This window comes from Haplochromis burtoni, unplaced genomic scaffold (genome assembly GCF_018398535.1).
Source record: "Haplochromis burtoni strain Fernald_Lab_line unplaced genomic scaffold, NCSU_Asbu1 Contig_85, whole genome shotgun sequence".
Taxonomy (NCBI): Eukaryota; Metazoa; Chordata; class Actinopteri; order Cichliformes; family Cichlidae; genus Haplochromis; species Haplochromis burtoni.
The window spans coordinates 1050620-1076749 of NW_024582446.1; the positions used below are offsets into that span (position 1 = coordinate 1050620).

At 41.8% G+C, this 26130-nt stretch overlaps 2 protein-coding genes across 4 annotated transcripts in view; both read right to left on the reverse strand.

The window, feature by feature from the left end:
- Positions 1 to 326: 326 nt before the first annotated feature.
- Positions 327 to 19714, reverse strand: plppr3a (phospholipid phosphatase related 3a). 3 transcript variants are annotated; one of them, XM_042222383.1, is made up of 10 exons: positions 19356 to 19714; positions 18717 to 18938; positions 13984 to 14087; positions 13435 to 13620; positions 10776 to 10905; positions 9855 to 10050; positions 7651 to 7708; positions 5329 to 5502; positions 3682 to 4494; positions 327 to 3247 (listed from the first exon to the last, which is right to left on the reverse strand). In XM_042222383.1, the coding sequence occupies exons 3-10, from the start codon at positions 14062 to 14064 to the stop codon at positions 2294 to 2296; spliced, it is 2592 nt and encodes an 863-aa protein (XP_042078317.1). In that variant the 5' UTR covers positions 14065 to 14087; positions 18717 to 18938; positions 19356 to 19714; the 3' UTR covers positions 327 to 2293. The 3 variants fall into 3 exon arrangements, with proteins under 3 accessions (XP_042078317.1, XP_042078316.1, XP_005926088.1); XM_042222382.1 differs by having other exon boundaries at positions 18717 to 19136; XM_005926026.2 differs by lacking the exon at positions 19356 to 19714 and having other exon boundaries at positions 18717 to 19295.
- Positions 19715 to 23025: 3311 nt separating this feature from the next.
- grin3ba (glutamate receptor, ionotropic, N-methyl-D-aspartate 3Ba) overlaps positions 23026 to 26130 on the reverse strand; it is an 83866-nt gene continuing 80761 nt past the window's right edge. Inside the window, exon 12 of the mRNA XM_005926027.3 lies at positions 23026 to 26105. Within this exon, the coding sequence (XP_005926089.1) occupies positions 25151 to 26105 (955 nt within the window). The 3' untranslated portion in view covers positions 23026 to 25150. The remainder of the gene's footprint in view (positions 26106 to 26130) is intronic.

A 26130-nucleotide genomic window follows, 5' to 3' on the forward strand; every position in this document is an offset into this window, starting at 1 on the left:
TTCTTTAACTGAATGGAGTTAATCAGTTATCGATATGGTTTGAATATCATTTCTGTAAACTAATTATTGAAGGCCTAAAGTCACTAAACTGTATTTGACCAGAGACAGTATAAAAATGAAAACTAAAAAATCTTAGGTTGCCCATCAGCTGATAGAATGACTGATGTTTATGGGCTCAGTCACTCATTTTGGGACATAATGAATTAAAAATTAAGGCTGTTTTGTAGATTTTGCTTGTTCTGTGTTTTAAAATAGACAATTATCTCTGCTATGAAACCGCACGCTCATTTCTTAATGAGGGTCAATTTAAAGTCTTTAGCCAATGATTCAGTTCAATTCAATTTAATTCCATTTTTTTGTATATATTGCCAAACTATAACAACATTCACTTCAATGAGCATGCATTTTCACAGTATGATCTGCTTTTCCTTATCACATCCATTTTTAAATTTTTTTGCAACAACAATGGCGACGGTGAAACGCTTCAAAACTGGACTTCAGAAACCAGTGGGTGACATTACTGTAGATGCATCCATCTTTACAACCGTCTATGATTTGGAGTCATTTTCTAGTGCAGTGGGCAAATCTCACTTCAAGGCCCTCTTGCTCAGTTAAACTGGGCCTTTCCAACGTATTACATGGTTGTCTTCAGCAAATGCATGTTGGCCATAGTTTATCTACAGTAGAAAATTACATTTGCTGATGAAAAGTCTAGAGGAAGTGAATTTTTTAGTAAAGATTGTTTTACCAACATTTATTTCAAAGAAATCCTAGCTTATCATAGTGCTGGTTGGCTGTTTTTTTAAACTGGGAAGTTTTTAAATATAAAATAGAATAATTTAGCCTCATATTGTAAAAAGGTATAGTTGATAATCTCTTAAAACTGCAACAAAAAATGGTATAGATAATGGATAGGTGAAGTCTGAACTTGCAGGTATTAGTAATTTATGAATAGAATGATTTGGGTCTTTCTGTTTGGCGTTTCCTGATAAATTAGAAGCAAAGTGAAAGCCAAAATGCTAGTGAAAAGACTTTCAAGACCTGAAAACTTAAAATCTACTCATAAGGATGTTTTTTTACTGAGCTATAAAGCCAGCTCGCCCATCCAACTGGTACCTACTGAAGCCACTTTGTTCCAAGGTTACGGTGGGCAACACTACTGGCTGGGCAGCTTTCCATTAACATTCCCTTTACTATTACGATTTGCAAGAGGGCCAAATACAAAGAGTGTACTAGCATGGTTTGATAAACACGTTAATCTCCTTAGCGCGGCTTCAAGCTCCGTTCCGTGGAAGGTTTCGTGCACAGAAAAGACAGACCGTCTGTCTGGCTTGCTGTGCTGTGTCCAGCCACATTCTTCATGTTAGGAATAATTCTCTTTCCACTTGACTGCCTCTCATGTTTGCTACAGTAATCCATTCAGTGACGTCTGTATAGGGGTGCCCAACTGTGCACGATCCTCCCCACATCCAATCATCCTTTCTCCTCCTTCTTGCTTACCTTCCAGAAGCAATGTTTCCAAAATCTGCTTCTTCTGGTAAATGCAAGCGCATCTGCCTGATCTCAAATGTAAGAATTTGTTATGTGGTTTGTTTATTTGGAGGTATAAGAATTTGTGGTTTTGTCAGTTGTTGCTATTGGCAAGTACTCTTAAACCTGTGTTTGAACTTGACTTTACGGCATCCTTATAGCTTTTGAATGCTTTGAAGGATGATTTTTATAGCTAGTAACAAGAGCAAATTCTCTGTGTGTAATGGCTGGCAACCTCAAACAGTTATTCAACTTCAAGAAAAGCTAGTATTGCCTGTAGTTGTTTTGTTTTCTGAGTCTCATCCCCATCTCAAGGGAAACTTGATTTAGCAAATCCCAATCCATTCATTCAGCTCTTTCAGCTGCAGCCTCTTCGACTCCTTTGAAACACAGAGGATGTGCGTGCTGAAACCAGAGGTAAACTGGGGTTTTTAATTTCTCTCCCTGCTCTATTTAACATCCGTTTCTTTTCTTGTCTGTTCTTTTCTCAGTGAGGGCTGCTGAGCTAACACTGTGGGTAGTTTGTGTATGCAGGAAGTGGAAAAAAAAAAAATCCCCCTGCTGAGTTTGTATTCTGCCAGACTTTCACCTAGTCCTCAATTCCATATCCAGGATCTCTAAACCACTTTATCATTTCTCAAAAGTCATAAAACTCTGTTCACCTATCGCTGCCTACTTTTCTTCAGTGTCTCTTTGAGAAGAGTCCTCCCTTCTCTAGTACAATCTGTGATTTTACAATGGTGTCTCTTGTCTTCACGCTTCACTATAACATCCTCTCGTTCTGCATGGCCTTGTAGTAGTGCTCCTGCTCAGCATGGCTTCGGGCGGACACAGACGGCCGACGGGGCAGGGTGGAAGTGCGGGACAATAACTGGTTGTGGCCATCTATCAGTAAGTCAGGGTGGGGAGGTGGAGGAAGCATGCTGGAGCAAGACTGGTGAGGAGGTAGAGGCATGGAAGAGGGATGCGGTGGTGGAGGCAAGGGCGAAGAGGATGGGTGTGGGTGTGGAGGCATTTGGGAAGAAGAGGGGTGAGGAGGGGGAGGCATTTGAGAGGAAGATGGGAGGGGTGGTGGAGACATCTGAGAGGATGGGTGAGGAGGTGGAGGCATATGAGAGGAGGTGGGGTGAATGGGAGGCGGAGGCATTGGGGAGGAGCTTGGTGGTGGAGGGGGAGGCAAGGGAGAGGAAGATGGTTGAGGAAGCGGTGGTGGGATAGGGGATGACGACAGCTGAGGTGGGGGCGGAAGAGGGGATGAGGAGGTGGGAAAAGGTGGGGGAGGCAGATCAGCTCCTCCTTCGGCACTGCAGCTGACCGAGGAGGAGCACAGGGAGTCTGATTTCACTGGGAGTGTCCTGTAGTCCCGGTAATGACTGACATTGTCTTGTCGCTGCAGCGCGGCACGGTGTTTGTCACCCGTCGGGTCAGCGGCCATCATGTTGCCACTGATGGTGTTTCTCCATTCCCACGGCTTGCCATTAGTGGCCGACACACGCACCACCGGGTGGTGAGGGGCATGAGCGTCGATTGTGACGATGCTCCCGCTGCCAGCGATGCTCCCTGGGTTGCTCCCAGTGCAGCTGTCTCGATCAGATGGTATCCGGTAGTATGGTGACTCTGAGCAGTTGGAGCCAGGACCAGAGGAGGAGCCGCCTTCTGATGTCTTAGTGGAAGGAGTAGTAGGTCCTTGACCCTGCTGCTTTGACATGGCTACGACCTGCAAGAAAGAGACAAAAATCTCATGATAATCCATATATAAGAGCAGCTGCAAATAAATTACTCAACAACTATCCAGGAAGAGGGACATTTATTGGCGTGGACATGGCAGAGCATGATAATAACCTATTATATACCTCTAAAATATTTTCAGAAGATTTAACTCTAGTTATAATTAGCATTTGAAGTCTTATGAGACTGATTTATGTTGGAAACTAATCAGTGAAATTGCTCCCACCAGTGTTGTTTTGATTATACCAGTAAAAATAAATCATAGATGTGTAGTTTACACAGCATATGGCAGCTGTTAAATCTCCGTTCCTGTCTAAACTGAATTGGCTACATGCCACGTGACAATAAAGTATGAAAAATTATGGCTAAAGATAATATCGTTGTGATCGTTTTTAGGCTTTCATTTTCTAATTTCTACCTCACCTGTGTGACTCTTTGCTGGCTGGGAGGCTGGTTGGGCTGCGTGTTGGGCACACGGGGAGTCGACACGGCAATGGGCCCTGTTCCAGGCTCTTTTAGTCCTCCTCCCTCTGTGAGTGACAACCACTTTGCCCGTGTCTTGGCACTCTTAGGGGAAACAGGAGGTGGCCGAGAGGCCTCCTCAGGGATGTGAACAAGTGGGGGTGCCACCACCATCCTGGCTCCAGTCGGTGTGGTGGTATTGGCTTGCACTGTGGGATAAAGAGAAGACGGCATTTGTTGGTCGCCCCCTTCCCCTGCAGCTGTGCCTCCTTCACCTCCTCCATCTCCTCCCTCTTCCTCATCTCGTGAGCTCTGGCTACGGAGCTCCATCGAGCGCTGCTTCCACTCTGACACCAGCTGCCGAGACCTTTGTGGGTCGAAGGGCACGTGGAACGTCATGTGACGCTGGGTGGTGACTGGCTCCTCTGAGGGTGAGATGGGGCTGTTGCCGTTTGCAACTCGAGGCAAGGTGTTGCTGAAGGTTACCATGGTTTCCTTGCCCATGGGACGACTGGTCGCCAGAAGCTCCACATCAGCGCTTGCTCGTTTGAGGGAGGCCAGGGATGCCTTCTCCCTCCTCACCTTACTCCGTGCTCCAGATCCCAACCCCAGCTCCTCCCTGCTTTCAGACACCCTGGGAGTCTTCCTGTACAAGGAGTCATGGCTCCTCTGACTCAACACCCTCAGGCCATCCTTCTGCTGTGCTGAAGCTAGTCTCTGTAAAGACGGAGCATCTTCTTCCGAGGCTTTGAAGTTTCCCACTGCGTACACAGCCTAACAAGGGACAGAGGGACAAAGGAGAAATAAATGAGGAAATAGAACCACTCAGGGTGTTAAATAAAGACTAGAGCATGAAATTGTGTTTTCTTTAATCATTAGGAGGGAAAATTTAGATTTTCATATTAGTGGAGAGAGTTTGCGTGAATAGACATCTCTCTTTCCTGCTATTCTCCTGAGGTCAGCGTGAATCCCTCTCTAACCCCTCTCTTCATCCTTTAATGACAAGGAGAAAAACTCCCCCTCTTGAAAAGTGAAAGACGAGAGAGACAGAGAAGGCGAGGAGGAGGGGAGCGTGGAAAATGGCAACGACAAGTTTTCTTAAAACGAAGTGTGAAATTGTTCCAGAAAATTCTTATCGGATTATTCATTCCCTCTCCCTTCCCTCCGTAATAGAAAAGGCTATATATAGGCTGCCAGTAAAAAAAAAAATGCTCGGAGAGAAATATATGGAAGCCACACAGGGAGGAGAGGTGATGAAAGAAAGAAGCGTTTGTTAGCACATGCTGTGATACTGTTAGAATAATACAATGGGACAGTTCAGTCACAGCAAAACAACTAAACCACGTTAATAAGAAAATCTATTTATGTGCATTTTGTCATTCCCACCCTGCTGCATATTGATGGTTAACTACTCCTCACGGACAAACAAATCCCTGAATGGATCCAAACACATGCTGATGCTTAATTCACAAACATAGGCCTAAAATAGAAGATTTGTAGACATCTTCATTAATTCAGATTTCTTTTTAGAAAGTTCTATTATTAGATATAACGCAATTCAGGGAAAAAAGCAGGAGCAAACATTTTTGTGCACTTTGTTGAACTAACCAAGTAGACTCCAATGCCGGCTCCTATCACGTATCCCACGTACACGTCTATAGGGTGACTGCGGTGTTGAGTTATCTGCGTCAGGCCAGCAAGGCCTGCTGCCATGCAGAAAGCAAAGACGAGCATCGGCTTCAGCAGCTTAGTAGTGCTGTTGATGCTGGCGTTGAAATACATCTGCAGAGAGAAACAAACACACACAGCATATCAGCAAAGAGCAGACGTTTGAGACATATGAAGCCCGGGATTAAGATTAAAAGGCATTACGATAATTTTACCTCAGGTGCACGTAGACAATTACTTTACAGTGTGTAGTGCAAATGTAGATTGCATTACCCGGTTAATAATAAAACAATATGCTAGTTAGAAGAGATATCAACACCAAATTCATATCTGTTTATTAGATATTAAGCCAAAGTCTGGAGCTTAGCCTAACATAAATGGAGAAACAGCTCTCCAGGCTGCATTCTTAAAGACGAATAATTTGCCCATTACCTCCAAGAGTTACCTCTAGGACTGAAAAATGAAGCCAACCAGGATGTGCCAGTTAAAGCTGGATGCAACAGCCAGTTAAATAGCCACAAGCTGTCTGTTTGGCACCACTTAAGCTGAACTGAGCATGTGTGCATTGTTGCTACCTTTTGAATTCAATTACCTGACAATTAATAAGGCTGGCTATGCAGTAAATTGTATTAACAGGCTAATTAAATACTAGGTGCTCCTTGGACCATTCTGTTCAAATACGGTCACTTTTGCAAATATGATCAGCACTTAAAAAGTTTTTCAGTCTTATCTGTACAGTTAAGATACTGAAATGTTAAAAATGTATTTTTAAAGATACAGGCTTTTCCTCCTTTAATCCCCCTTTGTACTAAGAAAAGCTAAAGTAAAGCGGATATAGATTCATATTTAATAACAATTATTCCAAAGACATCCATTATACAATAGCTCTTGTTTCCTGTGCAGCTCGAAGCATTCTCTTTAATATAACTCATATTGTCTTGAAAAAGGGAAATGAACTTATTTTGATCTTATTTGTATATGTCTTTTTTAGCTCATGTGGCAAAGTAGTTTCGAATTCAAATGTCTTGGCAGTAAAGCAAAGCCGATGAGTGAGAAAGACAGGCTGTGAAAGGGGGAAAATATATTTACAGTTACTGGCCGTTCGCATTCTCTGCATGCACACCATATTTCGATTATATAAAACGGAGGACAGCTGAGTGACAGAATGCAGGCTTTGCAAAAAATTTCCTTTCTAACAAGCTTGTCTATCTAGTGCTGTGCATAAAAATCCTGCTTTTCTTGATGCAAGAGGGAAAATCTGTCAGCCTGGAGAGATGCGCGTTATTTTCGATGCAGATTTTCTCGGCACTTCTTGAACCAACTATCTGCCTTTTGTGGAGAAATTTTCTTAGGTATTTTCTTTATTTGATTTTATTTAAATTTAGCAGAAAAGTTTTTTTATACTGAACACAATAAATACATGAATGTCTAAATTTGCTGGACAGGTATGACCAGAACTGAAAAAAAAAAAGACCTGGCATCAGCGCGAAGATCCGACAACATGTTGTAGTGCTAACAAACCCAACAGCTGCTTTTCTCCAGCTCCCCTGCCTTATCTTGTCAGAAATCTGTCCAGTGAGCTTTAATGAGCTCATACAGGGCTCACTGAGGCAGCAGTGATATGGCCAGTAGCTTGCAATAGCCATTGGTGGAGGAGTGTGTGTGTGGGGGGGTGTTACCTCGTGGAAAAATGACAGTGCTACTTTGCCGTACAGTTCACATACTGCTGCAGTCAGTGCCAGATTGCAGAACGGCAAAAATATCCACTAGAACGTAACAATGAACCCCCAAACCTGACCTCAATCTGACAGTTACAGTTATTTTTTATTTGAGTCAGATGTGAGCCCAGCCTGAGGATAATATGCAATCTGAAAATCTATGAACTATGTATCAAATGGCAGTTAATTCCAGTTGAAAGTTGCTGATATGGTTGTAGATCATACAAGTTGTATGATGCCAGCAGCAATGTTTGTTATGAATTAGTGGAAGTTCTGGATAGTTATCATGAAACAAAATTAATTGTTGTGCAAGGACAAAGATACAAAATGTTAATGTATCATTCAGGCTTTAGAAAAAGTATCAAACTAAACATGGTTACCTTGCATATAGTTTTTCTCCTGTTTTAAAGTTCTAATGAATTAGCTATTCATAAAAAAAAAGCATCAAATGAACCACACGCATATTCACAAGCAAACAAACATCATGCAGATACACAACACTTAAGCAAACACATGCGGCAATTAAGGCGAAGGGAGTGCTTACAGAGATATATACAGCAGCGAAGCCAGAGAGCGTTGCATGCTGGGATGGGAATGTTTTCCTAAAGGGAGAAAAAGGGAGAGTTAGAAGCGGAAGAGTAAAGACAAAAAAAGAATTCGATTCCTGTTTTCATAAAGGGCTTTGTGTATTCTGAGAGCGTTTATTGCCTCTTGAATAAACCTGAATAAAACTGTCGCGGCTGCTCTTGTTATGCCCGGATTGCATTTGACATTAAAATCTGTGTGTCTGCCCGACTGAGAGTTGTCAGACTGAGTGTGTGTCCTTGGATGTGAACATTAATAAACACAAAGAGAATACCACTGGGCATTAGTGGGAACATTAAAGGGAGAGTGATTGAATTGAGGTCAGAAATGTTATTTAATTTAATTTTTTTAAAATGAAAGAAATCTTGTGTTTGCTCTTAACTTCTGCTGTTGTGTTATCGTTTCCCATTTTTTTCAGGCTAAATTCAAGGATTATTCTTTAAAGGCCATGTTTTCTTTTAGACCTGGAGTCTGAATACACTTTGGCTGGCCTAAAGGTCTATTTTATGAATAGATTTCAGTCATATTGCCCTCCAGGCACAGAGCCCTGGACACCATTCAAACATGCAGGTCAACACTGGACACTCCATAGAACTCCAGCACAGGCCTGTCAAATTTCCTTCTGTTTCTGTCTGTGAATATTGCGATCACTTCTCAAAGTAAGAGAAAAAAATGTAGTGCCCATTTTGGACACATCAATCCACATGCAAGAGTCTCTGTGGTATTTCCAGCACAAAGAAACCATCCAGCCAAGTTTCTGCCAGAGCAATTTACTGATCTATAGATTCCTCTCTGAACAACCCTTTCACTTTCACGGCCAACAGGATGAAAGTACAGAAAAAAATCACATTACGTTGTACAAATTTTGCTCTGGGTGTGTCATTGTTGCTGCTTTGGGAGGTAAAGGACATGAAACTGCTCACTGTCAAAGCAAATGCCGGTTGTAATGTTAGCAAGCTATATAACAGCGATCCACTGGTAGTTAGTTTCAGTTGGAGTCGGAGTTACAGGGCAGTAGTGGCAAGCCAGTAATACTGTTAGATTATTAAAAATGTTATGACTAATCTAATCAGGCCTTATTTCTGTGTCAGTGTAAATGACTGAGCATTGGTAATCTGTGCTGGTGAGATTTTTCCACTGTTCTTGTGAGCAGGTTTAGTATTTTCACACACAAATAATTGAGAAGCAGTGGAAAAAAACACACATCTTGCCTTCCGGGTGGGCATGCCTATAATGACGTGATGTTAGGTGAAAAGGATGAATTTGAGGATCAAGGCTGGAACTATATTTAGGTTAAGATGATGTTAGTTTTGGCAAAAACTGCAAGCGTTTTATAGAACATGTCTTGCTAATCCTTTAGACACTGAGGTGAGTAGCAAGTAGAATGCATTGTGTCAATAAGAGTCACGGCAAGTAAAGCAGTGCTAACATATGCACTTGTACTACAAGGATTATCCCTGTATCAACTCTATTTAGCTATAATCTTTCCTGTGTGTGTGTGTGCTTAGTGCCTCTCATACCCATAGATCGGAGCTTATTTGTCTAGCCTATGTCTGCTTGTTAGAAACTGCACTGCAAAAGAGCATTTACAAAACCCAAACTTAGTCAGAGCACCTGCGAGGAAGATTCTGCAGCTGAGTGGCAGGTCTTCTTATACAAATAAACATTTGGCTTTACTATCAAGTATGCCATTAAAAAGAAAATCCTTATTATTTTAAGCAACCATTTCTATCTATTTTTATCTTTTTATCCCCTCAATAAGTTGCCATTAGTCCTTGTCTGCTATACTCCTGCAAGACAGTGATGTTTCACCCTATTCAGTAAAAAATGCAACATTATTGTCATAATACATTGGGTTACATTTTCTGATTAAGGATGTATAGTTATGAGCTGCATCCAACTGCAGGCATGTTGACAATAAACTAGGTAGCACAACGTTGTCTTATTCTTATTACAAGGCAACAGACCATGGAGCCAGAGCGCTGACAAGACAGGTAAGACTCTGTACAAGTGCACTGATGATTTACTTTAACGACTTCATTAAATCTGTTTGTCTTATTAGCGTTTATGTTGTTTTTATATGTGCAATGATGCAAATTTTGATTTTAAGCAGATGGAGACATTCGGTGTTTATTCTCCTTTAGATATAAATGAATGCCTTACCGAGCTGACATAATAGCATACTGGTCTTTGCCCATGCAGATGTCCTGTGTGATGTAGGCATTGTTGTCACATGACACTCCCGGGGCTGTGTAATTAGGCTGGCAGACAGTAAGGAAGAAAGGGGCGTGGTAGCCAGTAGCTAACTGGATGACATCTGTCACCAGGGCTGTTGCCAGGAGACCGAATACATGAACACCTGAGGGAGAGAGGTAAAGGGAAGAGATAGTAAGGCAACCTTAGTAAATGAACTAAAAGCCTCTGGTGGTTTCCGGACATTGAGATGTTCATTTATGAATGTGTACAGTTGCGCAAACTACGCTTAATTTGCTCCGACCTTAAGTGACACCAAAAGCCTTCAGTTTGTCACATTTTGAAGCTTTCCCGCAGACAGAGAAATTTGGCAAGGTGAATTAATTACTGTTTTCACTTCAAAGCTCAAAGTCAGCCTCAAGATATTTCCTGTAGAGTATGATATCATGCCTTTTTCATTTTAAGCCACCCTTCATTTAATGCATGTAATTAGCTTATTTCTCTACTCTAAAACAGGGATAAAGTTGCAGGCTGAGAAGGATGAATAATTTGTCAGAGCCAAAACTGATATTCATCTTAAGAACAACAGCATTTTGCTCTAACTTTGTGGTTTGCATAAAGGACAGAATTTAACCTACGCATCTTCCATTGGCCTCAGTTTGATAAACTGTTCATTGTATTAATATGACTATTTTATTTTATTTTGCTTGTTTGGGTAGTGACAATACAAAAAAAACTAGAAAAACAGAGTTCTCACGTGTCCTCAGAGATGCCCATCAATGATTTGTCCTGAACTATTACACCATGTAACTAAGTGTGCTCTGAATAACAGTGTGGCCTTAACTCCTGCAAGCAGCCCAAACGCTCTGAAGGACTGGCAGTTATACGCACCGACGAATCGCACGGTCCTGCGTAGGAAGGAGTTGAAGCTGCAGCCTCCAGCATTTATGCTGCCTTCTGACTTTGGACAAGTCTTCAGTTTGGACTGCATGCAGTACATCAAGCCTTCCCCCATCATAATCTGCAGACAGAGGGAGAGAAAAAAAAAGGAGAATAAAAGATATGGAGTCTTTCTTCGTTACACTTCAAACGACTACGAGAGTAAATGAAAAAGAAAAAGATTTGAAAAGTTTGAATCTATCATTGTCAGATACAAGATATTGTGATCGATGGGAAACAATGCATTGTAGAGCGAATGGAGCAAAGGTGCTATTGAACAGTGATCACTTTCAGTCGGAATGATAGATGAGTTTTGGAGAGGTCTGCTGAAGGATTAGGAATGTGTGCGTCTGGGTGTGAGTGTGCATATTGATTGGAGGGCCTGTGGCGTGTTCGATGATGTGCATGGGAATGTCAGGTATATATTTAGTGTCTACATTTATCTTGCTTTGTGAGTGTTTGACAAGCTGTACATTTGTGTGATCTATGCATTTGTCTATATGCACAAGTGTATCTGCGGGATGTTTATGTGGAGCACTCACAAACCCTCAAAGCTTCAGACATATAATAGGTCACTGAATCTGTGACAGGATTATGTTCTGGTAGAGCTAATCAACACTTTCATATAAGGAGTTCATTAAATGTTAATTAAATGCTCAGTGGAAAACCTAAATATAATTATTACTCAAACTTTTAGGTTCATTTAACATGTTGTTTTAGTTCAGCCTGTGTAAATCATGCTCTAATAAGTTTTCAATCAATTTTCAAATTAAAACAATCCCAAAAATACCAATAGAAACTGGATGTCTGGAAACAGGGCAGCAGAGTATTACTATAACAAGTCAAATTATATTACATAATATCTAAATATGGATAAACTTGTGGCAGAAAAATATTTTTAATTACAAAAAGGTTTTACAGAACTGCTCGTTAACACAAACATCTAATCAAACCACCACATGGCAAATAAAAGCATTGAGCAATGCATTTACATGTGTACACATGGTCTAGACCAGCGGTCCCCAACCCCCGGGCCTCGGACCAGTACTGGTCCGTGAGTCGTTTGGTACTGGGCCGCGAAAGTTGAGGCTCAGGTGTGAAATGTATAGTTTTCAGGGTTTTTATTGGTTTTCAGCGTTATTTTGTTATCGTTTTTATCGTTTACTCGGTTTTCCTTGGTCTTTTCACGTGTGTTATGAATAAATTTTCTTTTTTCCGGTACCGGTACTAGTTTTATTTCGTTGTATTTATCCGCGACACCTTAAAGGCTGGTCCGTGAAAATATTGTCGGGCATAAACCGGTCCGTGGCGCAAAAAAGGTTGGGGAATGCTGGTCTAGACAACCTGCTTGACTTCAAACTGAGAACTCAGAATGAGGAAGAAAGGTTATTAAAATGTCTCGTGGCGTGGTTTCTGATGCCAGATGAGTATTTGATCAACTGAAGGGATTTTCCTGCACAAACATCTTTAGGGTTTACAGATAATGATCCAAAAAAGAGAAAATTTCCAGTGAAGGGAAGTTCTTTGAACAATAATCCCTTGTTGATGTCAGAAGACAGAGGAGAATGGACAGACTGCTTTGAGCTAATTGGAAGACAACAGTAGCTCAAATAATGTGAATATGTCAAACCTTGAAGGAGACGAGCTACAGCAACAGAAGACCAGTTACCACTCGCATCAACTAAAAACAAAAAACTGAGGCTACTATTCACCCAGGCTCGCTAAAATCGGACATTGCCTGGTCTGATGAGTCTCAGTTTCTGCTGTGTTACACATTTGGTTGTAATTTGATGTAAATAATGTGAAAGCATGGATCTTTCCTTTCTCAGCAGTTCAGACAGTGTATCCATTATTTTTAATTAAAACAGGACCATGTATAACATTAAGATAAATGTTGCCATTTGCACCTGAAAAGCTAATTAATATCTGCAGTCTCTTGGCAGAAGATCACAAAAATGTCACATAAAAAGAAAACATAAAACACACAAAACATTCACACACCCATAACCACCAAGCAAGAAGCAAAATCAATCAAAATGCCTCCACAGTCACCAGATACACACACAGTCTCCAGTAGAGCACTTTTGTGATGCGGTGGAGTAGATCATAGATGTGCAGCTGCTACGTGATACTATCATTTCAGCATGGACCAATTTCTCTGAAGAATGTTTCCAGCATCTTATTGAATCTATGTTATTAAGAACTACGGTCAGTTCTAAAGGCAGAAGGGGTTCAACCCGGTACTAGAGAGGTGTACCTAACGAAGTGTCTGGTGGGTGTAAGCAGGAAGTACTGCACAGATTGTAGATAGTCATTGCACTGAATGCCATAGAAATATATGCTTAATAGAAGTCAATTTTAACCTATTTATTAGGTATGACTAATATAGAATAATTTATTAAAGTATAGCACGTAACATTGTGGTGTGATGGATGGATGGATGGATGGATGGATGGATGGATGGATGGATGGATGGATGGAATGGATGGATGGGTGGATGGATGGATGGATGGATATTTTTATACACAATCCAATGGAGTAACTCTGGGACTCGGTAACACAGGAAACTAGCACCCCAAATGATCCTCACATGTGTGTCATATAGACTTACAGAAGCTGCAGGTCCAGCAAAGGCCAAACTCAGCAGCATCAACAGAGGGATGAGCTCATCGCCTGTCTCCACATAGGGCATGGAGAGGTCGCGGTCATGGCAACGGAAGCCCACCATCGCCGGGGACAAAACATCTGTCAGCTCCAGGAAGTAAAGGGACACCAAGGAGGATAGGACGATGGGGAGCTGGATATGCATGCACGCACACAAACACACACACAAATGCGACCAAGGACATAGCAAAGAGTGACTCGCAGATAATATTTGCTTGGAAAAAAGTGATTCATCCAATGTTTCATCTTCAGTACAAACAAATACACACTTTCAAACACATACAAAAGGGCAAGTTATACCCGTCTTGCTTGCTTTACAACAGATGTCAGATGCCTCCAAATGCAATCAACACAAGGCACTCACTACTGGTATCATTGTACAGAAAAAGGAATGATTCAGTAGGGACTAATTCAATAAATGCAGTGAGAAATGGCAAACAAGCATCTGTATTTTAAAAAGGTGACTCATTCATGCATCTGATCTAGCGACACATACCTCTACAAAATAAAAGCATGGCAACAGTGTCATGCTGTCTTTTGGTGGTTTCTTCTTGGCTTTGTTTTTGGGGGATGTCATCTTGGGATGGGACCAGTCACAGCCTGTTGGGATAACAGATTGCAAAGAGATGTCAGAGTGGAGTTTCAGAGCAGGTTCATGGATTTCCACCATCAATCATCAATCTAAAGCTTCAAAAAGATGTTTCAAAAGTCTGCCAGGCCCTGACTTATGAATGAAACAGCAGGTCAAAAAGTTGTCAAAGACTGGTTGGTGCTGCAAAGTTTTCTGTATGAACTAGAAAGCATTAGAGTGTTAGAGTAATAATAAAACTAATAAAAAACACAAACATTAAAGATATTCTAAGCAATTATGGTATAACGTTGCTTTAGCAATTCAGTAGTACTACAGAAACATTTAATAATTCAGTCTAATTTTTTGCACACTTAATATCCAAAGTTGTTATTTTGACTTTGTCTGAATACACGTTGTAAATGGGCTGGTTCTTACATAGTGCTTTTTAAATCAAAACAACAGTCGCCTCAAGGCACTTTATATTGTAAGGTAAAGATCTTACAGTAATAGAGAGAAAACCCCAACAATCTGACCACTCCATATGAGCAAGCACTTGTTGACAGTGGGAAGGAAAAACTCCCTTCCCAGTGTCAGGAAGAAACCTCAGACAGAACCAGGCTCAGGGAAGGGTGGCCATCTGGCTCGACCAGTTGCAGGAGGAAGGCAAGACAAAACAGACACTGTGCAAGAGAGCCAGAGCTTAATAATACCTAATGATTAAATGCAAGGTGGTGTGTGTTCACATACACACAAGCACTTTTTTCTATGCTGAAGTACTTTCTGTCTAACACTTGCACACCAATGGATACATCAGGAATAACTTGGGGTTCAGCATCTTGCCTAAAGGTACTTTGGCAGACAGGAGCAGCCAGGGTTTGAACCACCGATCTTCTGATTAGCATGACTGCTATCCCTCCTTAGCTGCAGCCACCCAAAAATGCAGGGAGACAACAAAACACACAAGACTGTCATATTTTGAAAAGTGTTTTTTATGTCACTAGGAAAATAAACAAATGGGGGAAAATAATTAGAAAGAATTAGAATGAATTGATTAACTGAAAAAAGCCTCTCCTAAAAGAAGCCCAGTTACCATTTACTCAGGTGCTTAGTATTTAGAATAATTCTACATACCTGTTACATTTCAAATTAATCTTCCCCCACAAAATTATAGACGTGCATATATAGAGATATCTCCTTCCATCAGTAACCTGCAGGCAGTCAAAAGGCGTCAGAGACAAGCCAACGCCAAAGGCAGGAATGGAAAACTAAACAGAGTTAAATATTCACAGCTCTCTCTACAGAACCCCATTCCCCCCCGATAAGAGCCTGTCCCCTCTTTCTCTGTCCTCTACCCAATTCTCCCTTTCCCTCCCTCTCAATCTTCCCTCTCTCCTGGCTCTGCTTGTCCCATTTTGCTTATCTCTCCTTTTCAATCGGTTTCATTTCCCTACCACATTACTAACACTTTCCTCTTGACCTCTTTTCTTTGTGAGTAGTTCTTTTTATACCAACATTCCTGTTCCTATATGTTACTTTGCCTTTGTTTTATCCATATTTATCTTCATTACAATCCATGCACTGACTAATATGATGAATGTGGAGATTTGGCCTGTGGCCACTTGCTCAGTGGCCCCATATGCAAATCTACTGCACCTTGTGTCAAAGGCCTGCTGACCCAACTGAATGGATTTATGCTTTCCCAAATGAGTTTCAGTGGAGCGCTTTGGCCTTTAATGAAGGTATGAAAATTTTGTACTTGTAATATCCTTCTTTGTCACAGAAATAGTCCACTTTAAAAGAGAAGGCCCAAAGGTTTTTGTGAAGCTTGAATCCAAAAATACCATCCACATCACCCTTCAACAAACTCACGTTTTCTGAAAGCTGTCATGGCCTCTGTAAGTCTTTCTACCTCTGTCACCTTCTACATCTCAGTACTTCTGCTGAGCTCTTGTTTGTTTCTGTCTTGCTGGTCTCTCTTGTATCATTTCTCAGCATATCCCCATCTCTGCCTTTTCACCCTTCATTTCACGTTTCACCACCTGTCCCTCTTTCTGCACACCTCTCTCGTTCCCATTTTTAATCTCCTCCCTCTTTTATTTTTTTCTGTTTCTCTCGAAACAGAGGAGGGGGGGGGGGGGGGGGGGGGGCTGACCCTGAGGCAATGTAAGGCGCAAAGAATCAAAGACTTCCACAGTCTAATTTCCATGACCGCTAGAAATGTATTGGAAACGAGAGAAGAGGACAAGATAAGCACAGATCAAAGAAAAAAAATATTTCAAAAAAAGCCAAATGTGTGTGTGTGTCTCTGTGTGTGAGTGTGTGTATTTGTATGTCTGGTGGTGAGGGTAGGAAGGGGGTGAAGATCATAGAAGGGGGGGATATTGGGATGGATGGATTTCAGTGTCGCTAAAAGCAGCTTAGGAAGACGCTGGGGTCTGGGTCTCACTCGCCCAGCAGCTTGGTCTCAGTGACCTACTCCAGTCAGCACTTAAACCGCACCCCAACTCACATTACACACACAAACATGCACTGAATGAGCATCTTGACTGAAGAAATGGGGGTCGTTTATCTATTACACCAGCATTCGTCCTCTGAGGCGCATCTTTTATGTGTGTGTGCGTGTGTGTGTGTGTGTGCTGCACTGTTTGTAGTTTGAGCTGCTATGCTTGTGCTTGCAAAGTGTCTGAGTGTGTTTATAGTTTAAGCGATTTGTGTACATCTTGTCTGTGTGTATGCCTGTGAATGAAGTGGGTTGTATAGCCCATGGCATGCAGAAACAGTCTGTCAGGCACTGAGGAAAATATATGACTCAGGGAGCATCAGCACAGGGGTGGGGTTAAAGATAGTGAGCTAATGTATGGATGGGTGACTAATTAAAGGATAAACCTACAGTACTGACAAGGTCTTGGGTGACTATAAAATCCTCCAGGGCAGCTACTATGGTATATTTGTAAAAGCTCTTGGAGAACTGAGCTTAATTCTTCTAAAAAAAGACATCCTGTCGTTGTTTGTTTGATAGAAAAGAGTGCTGGCTGACAATTTGAATTAGCTGAGAATGAACTTATTGTTTTGTCTTTGTGTCTTTTGTCTAGATTGGCCATTACAGTCTCCCAGAGCCCAGGTTGGCATCTTCACATCTCATTTTGATGAACATTTAGCCAACTGGCTATGCAATGAGATTTGCTAAAAACATATCTAAAACAATTAACTGGTTAGTGATCAGATCAAATTTATTTTCTATCTACTGACTGATAAATAATCACTCACGCACTGTAATATAACCTACTTCTATACTACAAAATAGAACAGTATAGAGCAGTCATCCTGTAGCATTCATGAGATGAGGGATTTTTTGGTGGGGATTAAATTGAATCAAATGGGAACAAAAACAAAAAATCAAAGCCAGCAATTTATTTCTCAAAAGGGAATTTTTTTTCACATACTTCACAGCATCAGCCACAACATGAGACCACCTGCCTATTACTGTACACACCGCCTTTGTGCTGCCAGAAAATGTCAGACCCATCAGGGCATGTACTCTTGACCGCTGAGAGTTTCTTGTGATGTCTGGTATCAGAACATTGGCGGTGGATTTCTGTGGGTTGCGGGAATTGGAATGTGATCTGGGGAGTTTGCAGGCTGGGTTGGTGCTTTGGGCTCTTAGTACTGTTCCTTGGGCTGTTTTTGAGCAGCTTTTGCAGTTGCCGAAGGGTACTGCTCTGCTAAGGGAGGCTGCTGCCATTGGGGAGTGCCTTTGCAGGTAAGGGGGTTTGAGGTTAATTGAAGGGGCTGGCACATGCCAAAGAAAGACAAATCAGAAGCAGGATCCAGTTCTAAGCAAAGCAAAATGATTTTAAGCCACTTCATCATCAGTGGTCTTAGAGTAATGGCTGATCCGTGTATGTCTGCTGTCCCTAAGTCCCTATAGTTACTACACTATTATTCAGAGTAGAAGAGTACAGGACAGTACAGAATAATAAAGTGAAATAGATTTGTGGTGTCTCCCTACTCGTTATTCATGCATAGTTTTCAAAAAAATGAACTTGGAAATTAATTAATGAGATGAATATGAAGTGGAGAACCACAGCTCACCAGTTTTCCATTCACTGTATTCATGGATTCAGCAATAAAGTTGCTGTGTTGGCTAATGTAAAGCCATGTCCACTGCAGGGCCCTTAAACAGACATATGCAAAGCGCTATTTGCTCGACTTTATACCTTGGTCAGTTTAACTCACCTGCTTTTACAGCGAAAGAAACAGCCGTCCTTTAAATGTAGCTTTATCTTAATAATATAAATTGAGATGGGTGTAAACGGTGATACTGATTTCATTTTTCATGGATAGGAATCATGTGTTTTTTTATTTAAAAAAAAGGGGGAAAAAAGCTTTCATTTGTTTTAGATCATCTATTGAAGGCTCTAGTAACCAGAATCTGATTAAACACTATATTAAAATGACCACTGAGCAGTTACTCCTCCACAAGCAGAAATCAGCAGATTGCGTATGATATCATCAACGATGGAAACGTGAAAACCATGTGCTAATTTTTCTTCTGTCGCCTCTCAGCTCCTGCCAGCAGGAGAAGCATATAGGTTCCTGAGCTTTCTTTGGGTTGCGTACGGGAGAAGAGAACCTCTATACTACCGGACAGCACTCACCTCTGTCCCGGGGGCTCCGCGAATTCACCGAATCCCGTCGCCCCCTTCCCCCTCGGCGTGGTCGTGCGTGCTGCTCCAGTTTTGCGGTGCACCGTCCCTTTAATCCATCTCCAGAGTCACCCCGAAATCCAAAACCTTCACTAATATTTAGAGAGAGCTCCGCCGTGAGGCTATTCTGGGATCATAGGAGGTTGGAGGAATGATGGAAGTAAGTGAGGAGACCTACAGAGAAGGAGCAGGGATGGCGAAAGAGAAGAGAGAGAGAGAGAGGAGGGTTGCTGATGGTGGAAAGTCCAATTTGCCGCACTTGCTGGTAACGCGTTCCTTTCCTTTAAATTTCCTGGCTTTGAATAAAGTGAGAGATTCACGTGCGTCCACCCGGTTCCTCCCCTTTATTTGCCCATACAGGTTCCCCCTTTCCTACAAAATACAAAACAGTAACAAGTAAGAAATTCCCCCCAAAAATTAAAAAAAATAAAATCTGATTTTAAATGCACAGCATCCGTCACACGGTTTTCGGGTTACGCAGTCAGCCTCACAGAGCGCACATACACACACAAAGGCGTGGGGGGCGAGCAGGGGTGTGGAGGAGGGGAGGTGGGGGTACAGGGGGAGGAGAATCGTGGTGTGTGCGCTTACCATGGGGGGAGGAGACAGTCTGGTCCACACACTTGCTTCTATCTCCGCTGAATTCCTGTTACGGGGCTACCGCCGTGAGGCGACCAAGACAAAGGGGTATATTTTGGTATGTGTACGTGTGCAGTGTGTGAGAGGAGCACACGAAACTTGCGCATGTGTGCGTAAAAGTGAGGGGGCGGTTTGGGAGATAACCTCTAATCTATTAGAACAAGAACGTTTCACAAACAAATATGATTAAGGCTCAGCATCAGCTACGCCCCGCGCTTCTGTAAATGCCATCAGAGTCATTTGTTGGCCCTGAGATTTTTCGGTCATCGCCCAAGGATTGTGGCTCAGTTGTGTCCGCCTTTGTTTACTCTAAAGGGTGTGGCAGGCGGATGACCACCGTGGTGCATTTAAATTCCCCTGAAGGAACCGGTGCGGTGAGGACCGTGAACACGCGCTCACGCACTTTGTGATAGCTCTACCGACACCTCTGGTTTACTGACTCATCATGAATGACATTGCGGCAATTAACATCAAAGACTCGGCTGTGCGTACACACGTGCGTGCATGTGTTGTGTCGGTGGCACACGTGCTTGCAAAAGATGCTCTCTAAGAGATCTGTAGTCTTCTGCTCTCACGGTTATCAGTTCTCAGTGGAAGTGAAAACTGAACTTAACCATCCACACCCACAGCACCCACACACCTTTCCTAATTTAAAGAAAAAAAATATTTTATTCCACGTCTGGCAGGTCAATAATTAAGTGTGATACATTCAGGGACACTGGCGTCCCATATGTTAATATCGTGGCAGACTAATTTGAGTAGGTGCAGTTCAGGAAGTCTCCTGCTGACCAGCCTCCAGTGGCTTTACACTCATTCAGATATTTGCACCCCCTCCACTCACCCCTTCTCTCTCAATCTCTGTCATTTGGCTGTGTGACACTGCTTGGTGCTAGATGAATGGGGGCGCCCCATTTAGTGTTTATCCTGTCTCCAGTTGCCAGGGAGTTTCTCTGGTTCTCATGGGGTACTCCCCCGTCTCCGCCTCCATCCCCTGCGCCCCTCCTGTTCCCCCCTGCCCTGCCTGAAGCCCCCACCTAAACAGCATCGCACACAAACCATGCAACCAACCCACCAATAATACCCAAGGGCTGGTCACAGCTGGCAGGAGCTAATAAACTCATCACTCACACTCTCTGGCTCCTATTTACCCACTACACAAAGCACTAAAAGGAGGGGGGGTGGAGGTGCTTGAACGCTCTTTTCTGCTTCCCACAGACACTTACACTTTTCTCAAGGTGGTGAATTTTGATAATTATGAACACAGTTATAGAAGTTGTGAAAGCCACACATCACCACAATTGCATTTTCTCTAGTGGAGTTAGTGCGCTATCAGCACTCCTTACCATTTACCCCAGTTGGATGGTAATTGATTGCTGGAGGGAATGTACAATGGGGATTCTTAAGTTTGATTAAAATTTTCCTCGACTGGTGTTCACACATGTGACCCAATTATTTCGTCTGAGCGAAAGGGCAACCATCTCTGTTCAGATACAAACATGTATGTGCACATCCAGACCCAGACTTGCAGCACATGTTTACATGGCTAATGCATGCACAGAGCTTCTTGCAGTGCGCACATAGCATACACATGTTAATACAGTAAATGCAGACTTTCATGTTGATCAAGTGCACATGAAAGATATTAATTCTATCATTGCATGCCAGCACATTTACCCATCCATCCATGCAAACCCCAACTTTACAACTCGATTCTGATTGATTTTTTTAAACAACCTATTCAGCTTACCCTGCGTGCTGTGAAGACACCTGACACAGAGGCCATGCTTATTTTATTATAAGGGAGAATCCAACCATGTGAGTGCAGAAAATGAAAGATTGATCTTCACTTTATCCAGCGTGGTTGACGTAGTGGAACTAAATCAGCGCCTGCCCCCATCCATCTATCTATCATCTCCTTCAACCAACACACAAGTTGTTATTGCTCTTCTGTGTTACACAGTTGTGGTATCAATATCAGCTTTGGCTTCACTAAGGGTCAGGTTTCATATAAGCACTCAATTTTCAGTCTCAAATAGCAAACAGGATTTTAAAAGAATATTAATATAGCTCTGATTGTGTTCCCTTGTAATTTGAAAGACAATCAATAGAGAAATCTGAAACAGTGATTTGTTTTGGCATGTTATAGGCCGGCACTTCATGGGGTGGTTGATGTTTGGCTGACTAGCAAATGAACATGGGAATGCAGAGATAATCACATAATATAGGATGCACTCTCACTGAAGGTGGCTTTTCTTTTCCCAAAAGTAAATAAGTGCATGTCTCTGTCACACTGTCAACATAATGTCCTCAGTGGTAAGTCATTCTGTGCAGGTAATGCCACTCCACAGTCTATGCTCTTGTGCTTAGGGACAGCTTCAAGTGCCACTGTGTGGCTAAGAGCTGTCATTACATGACAAGTTAAACAAAGCCATTATACCCCGAGGTGAAGTAGTGCTTAAACCTTTACTTGAGTAGCCTCAGGAACCCTGGCATTTGTTTGACAAGTCTATTAGGTTGTGATACCATTGATTCTGTGCTCCTTTTGTGTTTCCAGACTGCACTTTACTTTGATAGGGCTCGTGGCAGATAAGAGGAGGATTTCACTGTGTTATTGGCTCCAGCATGTTAAAATGTGATAAGGATATTGATTGAGGGCTTACAAAGTGTTCACATTTTATCAACATTTCGACAAGCCAAAAATCATAATCACCCACAATTCTCACACAAATCAAATGCTTAAGTGCTCCATGGTAATAATTTGCTATAGCAGAGGCACAGTGGTTAGGATTTGTTCAGTTAGTTTGATAGAACAGATATATTCTGCAGCTTGACTTTGACTCTGCAGTTCTATGCTGTCAGTGTTCGTTCTTCTTAATGCATTTGTTGTTGTGACTAAAATGGCCTTCTGCTACTAACATTTTAACAGTTCTGTCAAGAGACCAGATACACCTCAAAACGTCATTGTTTAATGGAGGACTGGGAACACTGTGGCACATTAAAAGGAAAGAGTGCAGGTTTACTGCTTTGTTTACCACAGTGGCAGACAGCCCAGACTATCAGTACAGAAAGAAAGATGGATCTCCTGACCATTAAACTAAAGGGTATAAAAAGTCCTCTGAGATAAAAATTTTGGTCAGTAAAAACTGTCCAAAAAGTAACAATATATATAGGATTCTACTTATTTTTTGTCCATAACTGATGCCAAACAGACCAACAATCCTTTAAGAACCTGCTAATCATTCACTGGGTCATGCTTACTCACACTGGATAGTTGTTCTAAAATAAAACGAATTGGTAGGAAACACATGTTGAGTCTGATGTGCTGCTATGCTCTTACACCTTTAGAGAAAATGCTGTTTCCTGATTACAAATTTTTTTTTTATTAACATTTTTGGTTCTGAACTTTTTAATCGCTTTGACACTTGTGACAGGACGAAGCAGCTTTATCTGTAAAAAGCATTAAATAATAAAAACAGTTAAATACGGTTGACTAAGTTCAAATCCATTAAAGTAACTTGCTTACAGTGTTTACTGCTGTTTCCTGTCCTTAAATAATAAGAAAAGCTCGACATTTTTTGCTATCCTTTGTTTCCATTCAAAATATGAAATAATGCCAGAAAAATAAGTATATAAATGTTTATTTCAAAACATGAGAATGACCATTTATGGTAAAATTCAATAATATGCCCTATATAATTTTTATGACGGGTAACTTTAAAAGTATTTCTTTAAATATCCAGTACAACAAGCTCTTTCTCAATAAAGATTTAAAATGTTTTTTTTCCTCATAGACACCATGGGATGTGAACACAACCACTTCACACCACACCAGATTTTGAAAAATTTAAATGTACATCAGTACCATCATCAGCCATGTTAACTTTCACTGCTATCAATTTTTTCTTAAACTTGCTGTCACATCCCCAGTGCTTGCTTAAAGAACTGAGAGACACACAAGACTGACTATCCCAATACAGTTAGGTGTCGTTACATTGTATAGTGCTGGAGCGAGTTCGTAAAACCTTATTTCCCAGATCCTCTGCTCTCCATGAGAACTGCATGGCAATATTCAGTTTCTGTCTGCCATTGTTTCTTCAGAAGTTAATTGCTTAAATTCATCTGTTTGTCATTTTGCTGGAATAAAACCTGAATCCACACACTCGCCAGTGTCCATAGCCGCAGGAAGCAGGGATTCAGTGCCATCCAGTGGTGGACTGAGTAACTGAAAGCGAGTCCCACATGCAGCCAGTTTCTGAAGAACCTCAGATCTTCGTAGCTCCCAATGGCTGATTTAAAGCATGGAACTTAATTTACGTTATAGAAAAAAAGTGGAGAAGAAAATGTGTAAAAGCATACATCTATTTCAAAGATATGTTAAAAAGATGAAATCTCACCTATCAGATCTGTAGGTACTGAGTAAATTGCAATCCACACTCAGTGTTTTTTACATGATTGTTTTAGTAATGAAAAATAGTGGATATATTTATTCCAAACCCATACCCCAGACACACGATTCAGAAAATTAAAGGGGTTTTTGATTTAGTATTGCACTTTTATAAAGGTGGTGTAGTCACGTGAGGCAGCTTATAAAAAAAGATGCTAAACACTCAGCAGAGGCTGAGATGAATAGCTCTAGCATTGGCCAAACTAGAAAAACACAACACTAGAACCCGCATTGTCCTGACTGCATCTTTTTAATAGACCTTCCGTGGCCTTAAGAGCTAATATTTGTGGTACAAGCTTTGCTGAAGCTGAAGCTGAAATCCCTTATGTCGTTTAATCACTGGGTCAGGGGAAAGTCACCTTTTTTTAACTAAACTTTTCAGGATAGTTGGGTTTAATGGCTTTAAACTATTTCACTCTGCAGATTTTCAAATTATTGCAAATTCAAAAACAGTTTGTCTTTTTAAAGTTACTAGCAGAGGAGAATTACCATCTCACAAAGTGACGTATTGTAACAGGAGAGAAGCATATAAAAATATCCAAAAAGAGTATTTGACTCGTTGGTTATATCTACTGCAGAACAACATAAGCAAAGATGCAAAGCGTCAATGCACGTAAGGCTTGCTTCAGTTTCATGGGATCTGGATTGTTGCTCCAAAAGAGAATTGTTTTGGGACTGTGCAACACTTTTATTTTCATCATTCATAATTTTAGGAAATTATTATATTGGTTAATTGAAATATGCTAATTTGTTTCTTTTTCTTATCTTATGTATTGGATGTGTATGTGGATTCATTCAATTTTGTTAAAGTTAATTGTGATTTTTCTGTGCTTTTGCAATTATCCATATGTGCTTGTAGGCCTTTTCAGCCAGCACAACACACCACATTTTTGATTTATTATAGTTCCTACAGCGATTCCTCATGTGACCTACTGTTTTCCACAGTAAGCACCGTGGTTTCTGGATTCCCATTTCAGTTTGTCGGATCTGGTATGTCGGGATATTAATGGGGTTATGTTCTGCTTTTTATTTAAATATTACAAATATTACATTAATATTTCATGGATGACATCAGCTCTTCACTTGCAGAAAAATATTTTTAGTTGCATTTTTAAGTAAGTGTGGAAATAATTCTCAGCATGAAAATTATTAGGTTGCAGTAAGTAACATTGTGAGTAAACACGTACTGTTATAGTTCAGCAAACGCCACATAAATGTAACCCATACCAATAAAGCCATCTTCCCGCGGCTATGCAAGCAATACCTCACTAACCCTGTTGCAGTCCTACAGGTCAGGAGTTAATCAAGTCTCACTGCTTACAGTCGACTGGTTAGCATTTGTCCTCTCCAAAGTGTTCAGTGCACGTGATAGGTTAGCCTTCTGTCTGTCCAGGCTAGAAGTATTCCGTGTTTGGATAGTTGTATTTCCAGCACCTTGTTGGTTGGCTCGACTTCGCTCCAAACTAGTGGACGTGCGCGACTGGACAGTCCTTTCTCCTGTCAAAGTATTAACAGGGCGCACTTGGTTGGCTCTGCCTCTGTCCAAACTGTTAACTGTGTTTAACTGGCTGCTTCTCCCATGCTCCACAGTCCCAGGCCCACCTGACTGGTTAGCCCACCCAGTCTGCTGATTATTCAGGGTTTGCAGCTGGCTGGTCCTGTCTCTGTCAGGGAGCCTGGGCTGAGTGGAGCTACTTCTGTCTGTATTAATAGTTTGTATCCTCTGTCTGTCCCTGTCCCTATCAAGACTAGTATCCCTGCGTACCAGTCCACTCCTCTCTCTCTCCAGACTGCTCTGGATCTCAGCTCTCCTAGCCAGAGCCTCTCTCAGCTGGGTGCGGAATATCTCGATCTTTGCCTGCAACTCCTGGAGCTCCCCTTCCCATAAGCTGGTCTGAGCACCTCTGGTTCCCATGGGAGACAGCACCAAACCTGTGGAAGCCAGAGTCGAGACAGGGCCCCCGTTGACATGGAGGCTAATCTGTGGAGGAGAAGTAAAACTCCCCAGGTTGCCAAGCCCCAACCCTCCGAGGCCAAGTCCAGGACGGCCAACCATCCCAGGCCTGCCACGCACTGAGGCAGTGTGTGTGCGCAGGCGGTAGCTGTGAAGTGTTTCCAGGTCAAAGTGCACGCGTTTCTCCTTGGGTTCATTGGATGGTGAGGAGTTGCCCGTGTCCCCAGCTGACGTGGGAGGGGATGGTGGAGGAGGCTGATGCTGTTTCCTGTGTAGGGTGCAGTTCTCCGAGATACAAGAGGGGCTGGTGAAAGAGAGAAAGATCACAG

What these genes read in the sequence shown, in the direction of transcription:
- plppr3a (XM_042222383.1), bottom strand. Translation starts at nt 14,064, where the DNA reads ATGACATCCCCCAAAAACAAAGCCAAGAAGAAACCACCAAAAGACAGC. An exon ending in CATGCTTTTATTTTGTAGAG is followed by an intron (nt 13,621 to 13,983) that starts GTATGTGTCGCT and finishes ATGCATATCCAG; the next exon opens with CTCCCCATCGTCCTATCCTC. An exon ending in CAGGACCGTGCGATTCGTCG is followed by an intron (nt 10,051 to 10,775) that starts GTGCGTATAACT and finishes TCTCTCCCTCAG; the next exon opens with GTGTTCATGTATTCGGTCTC.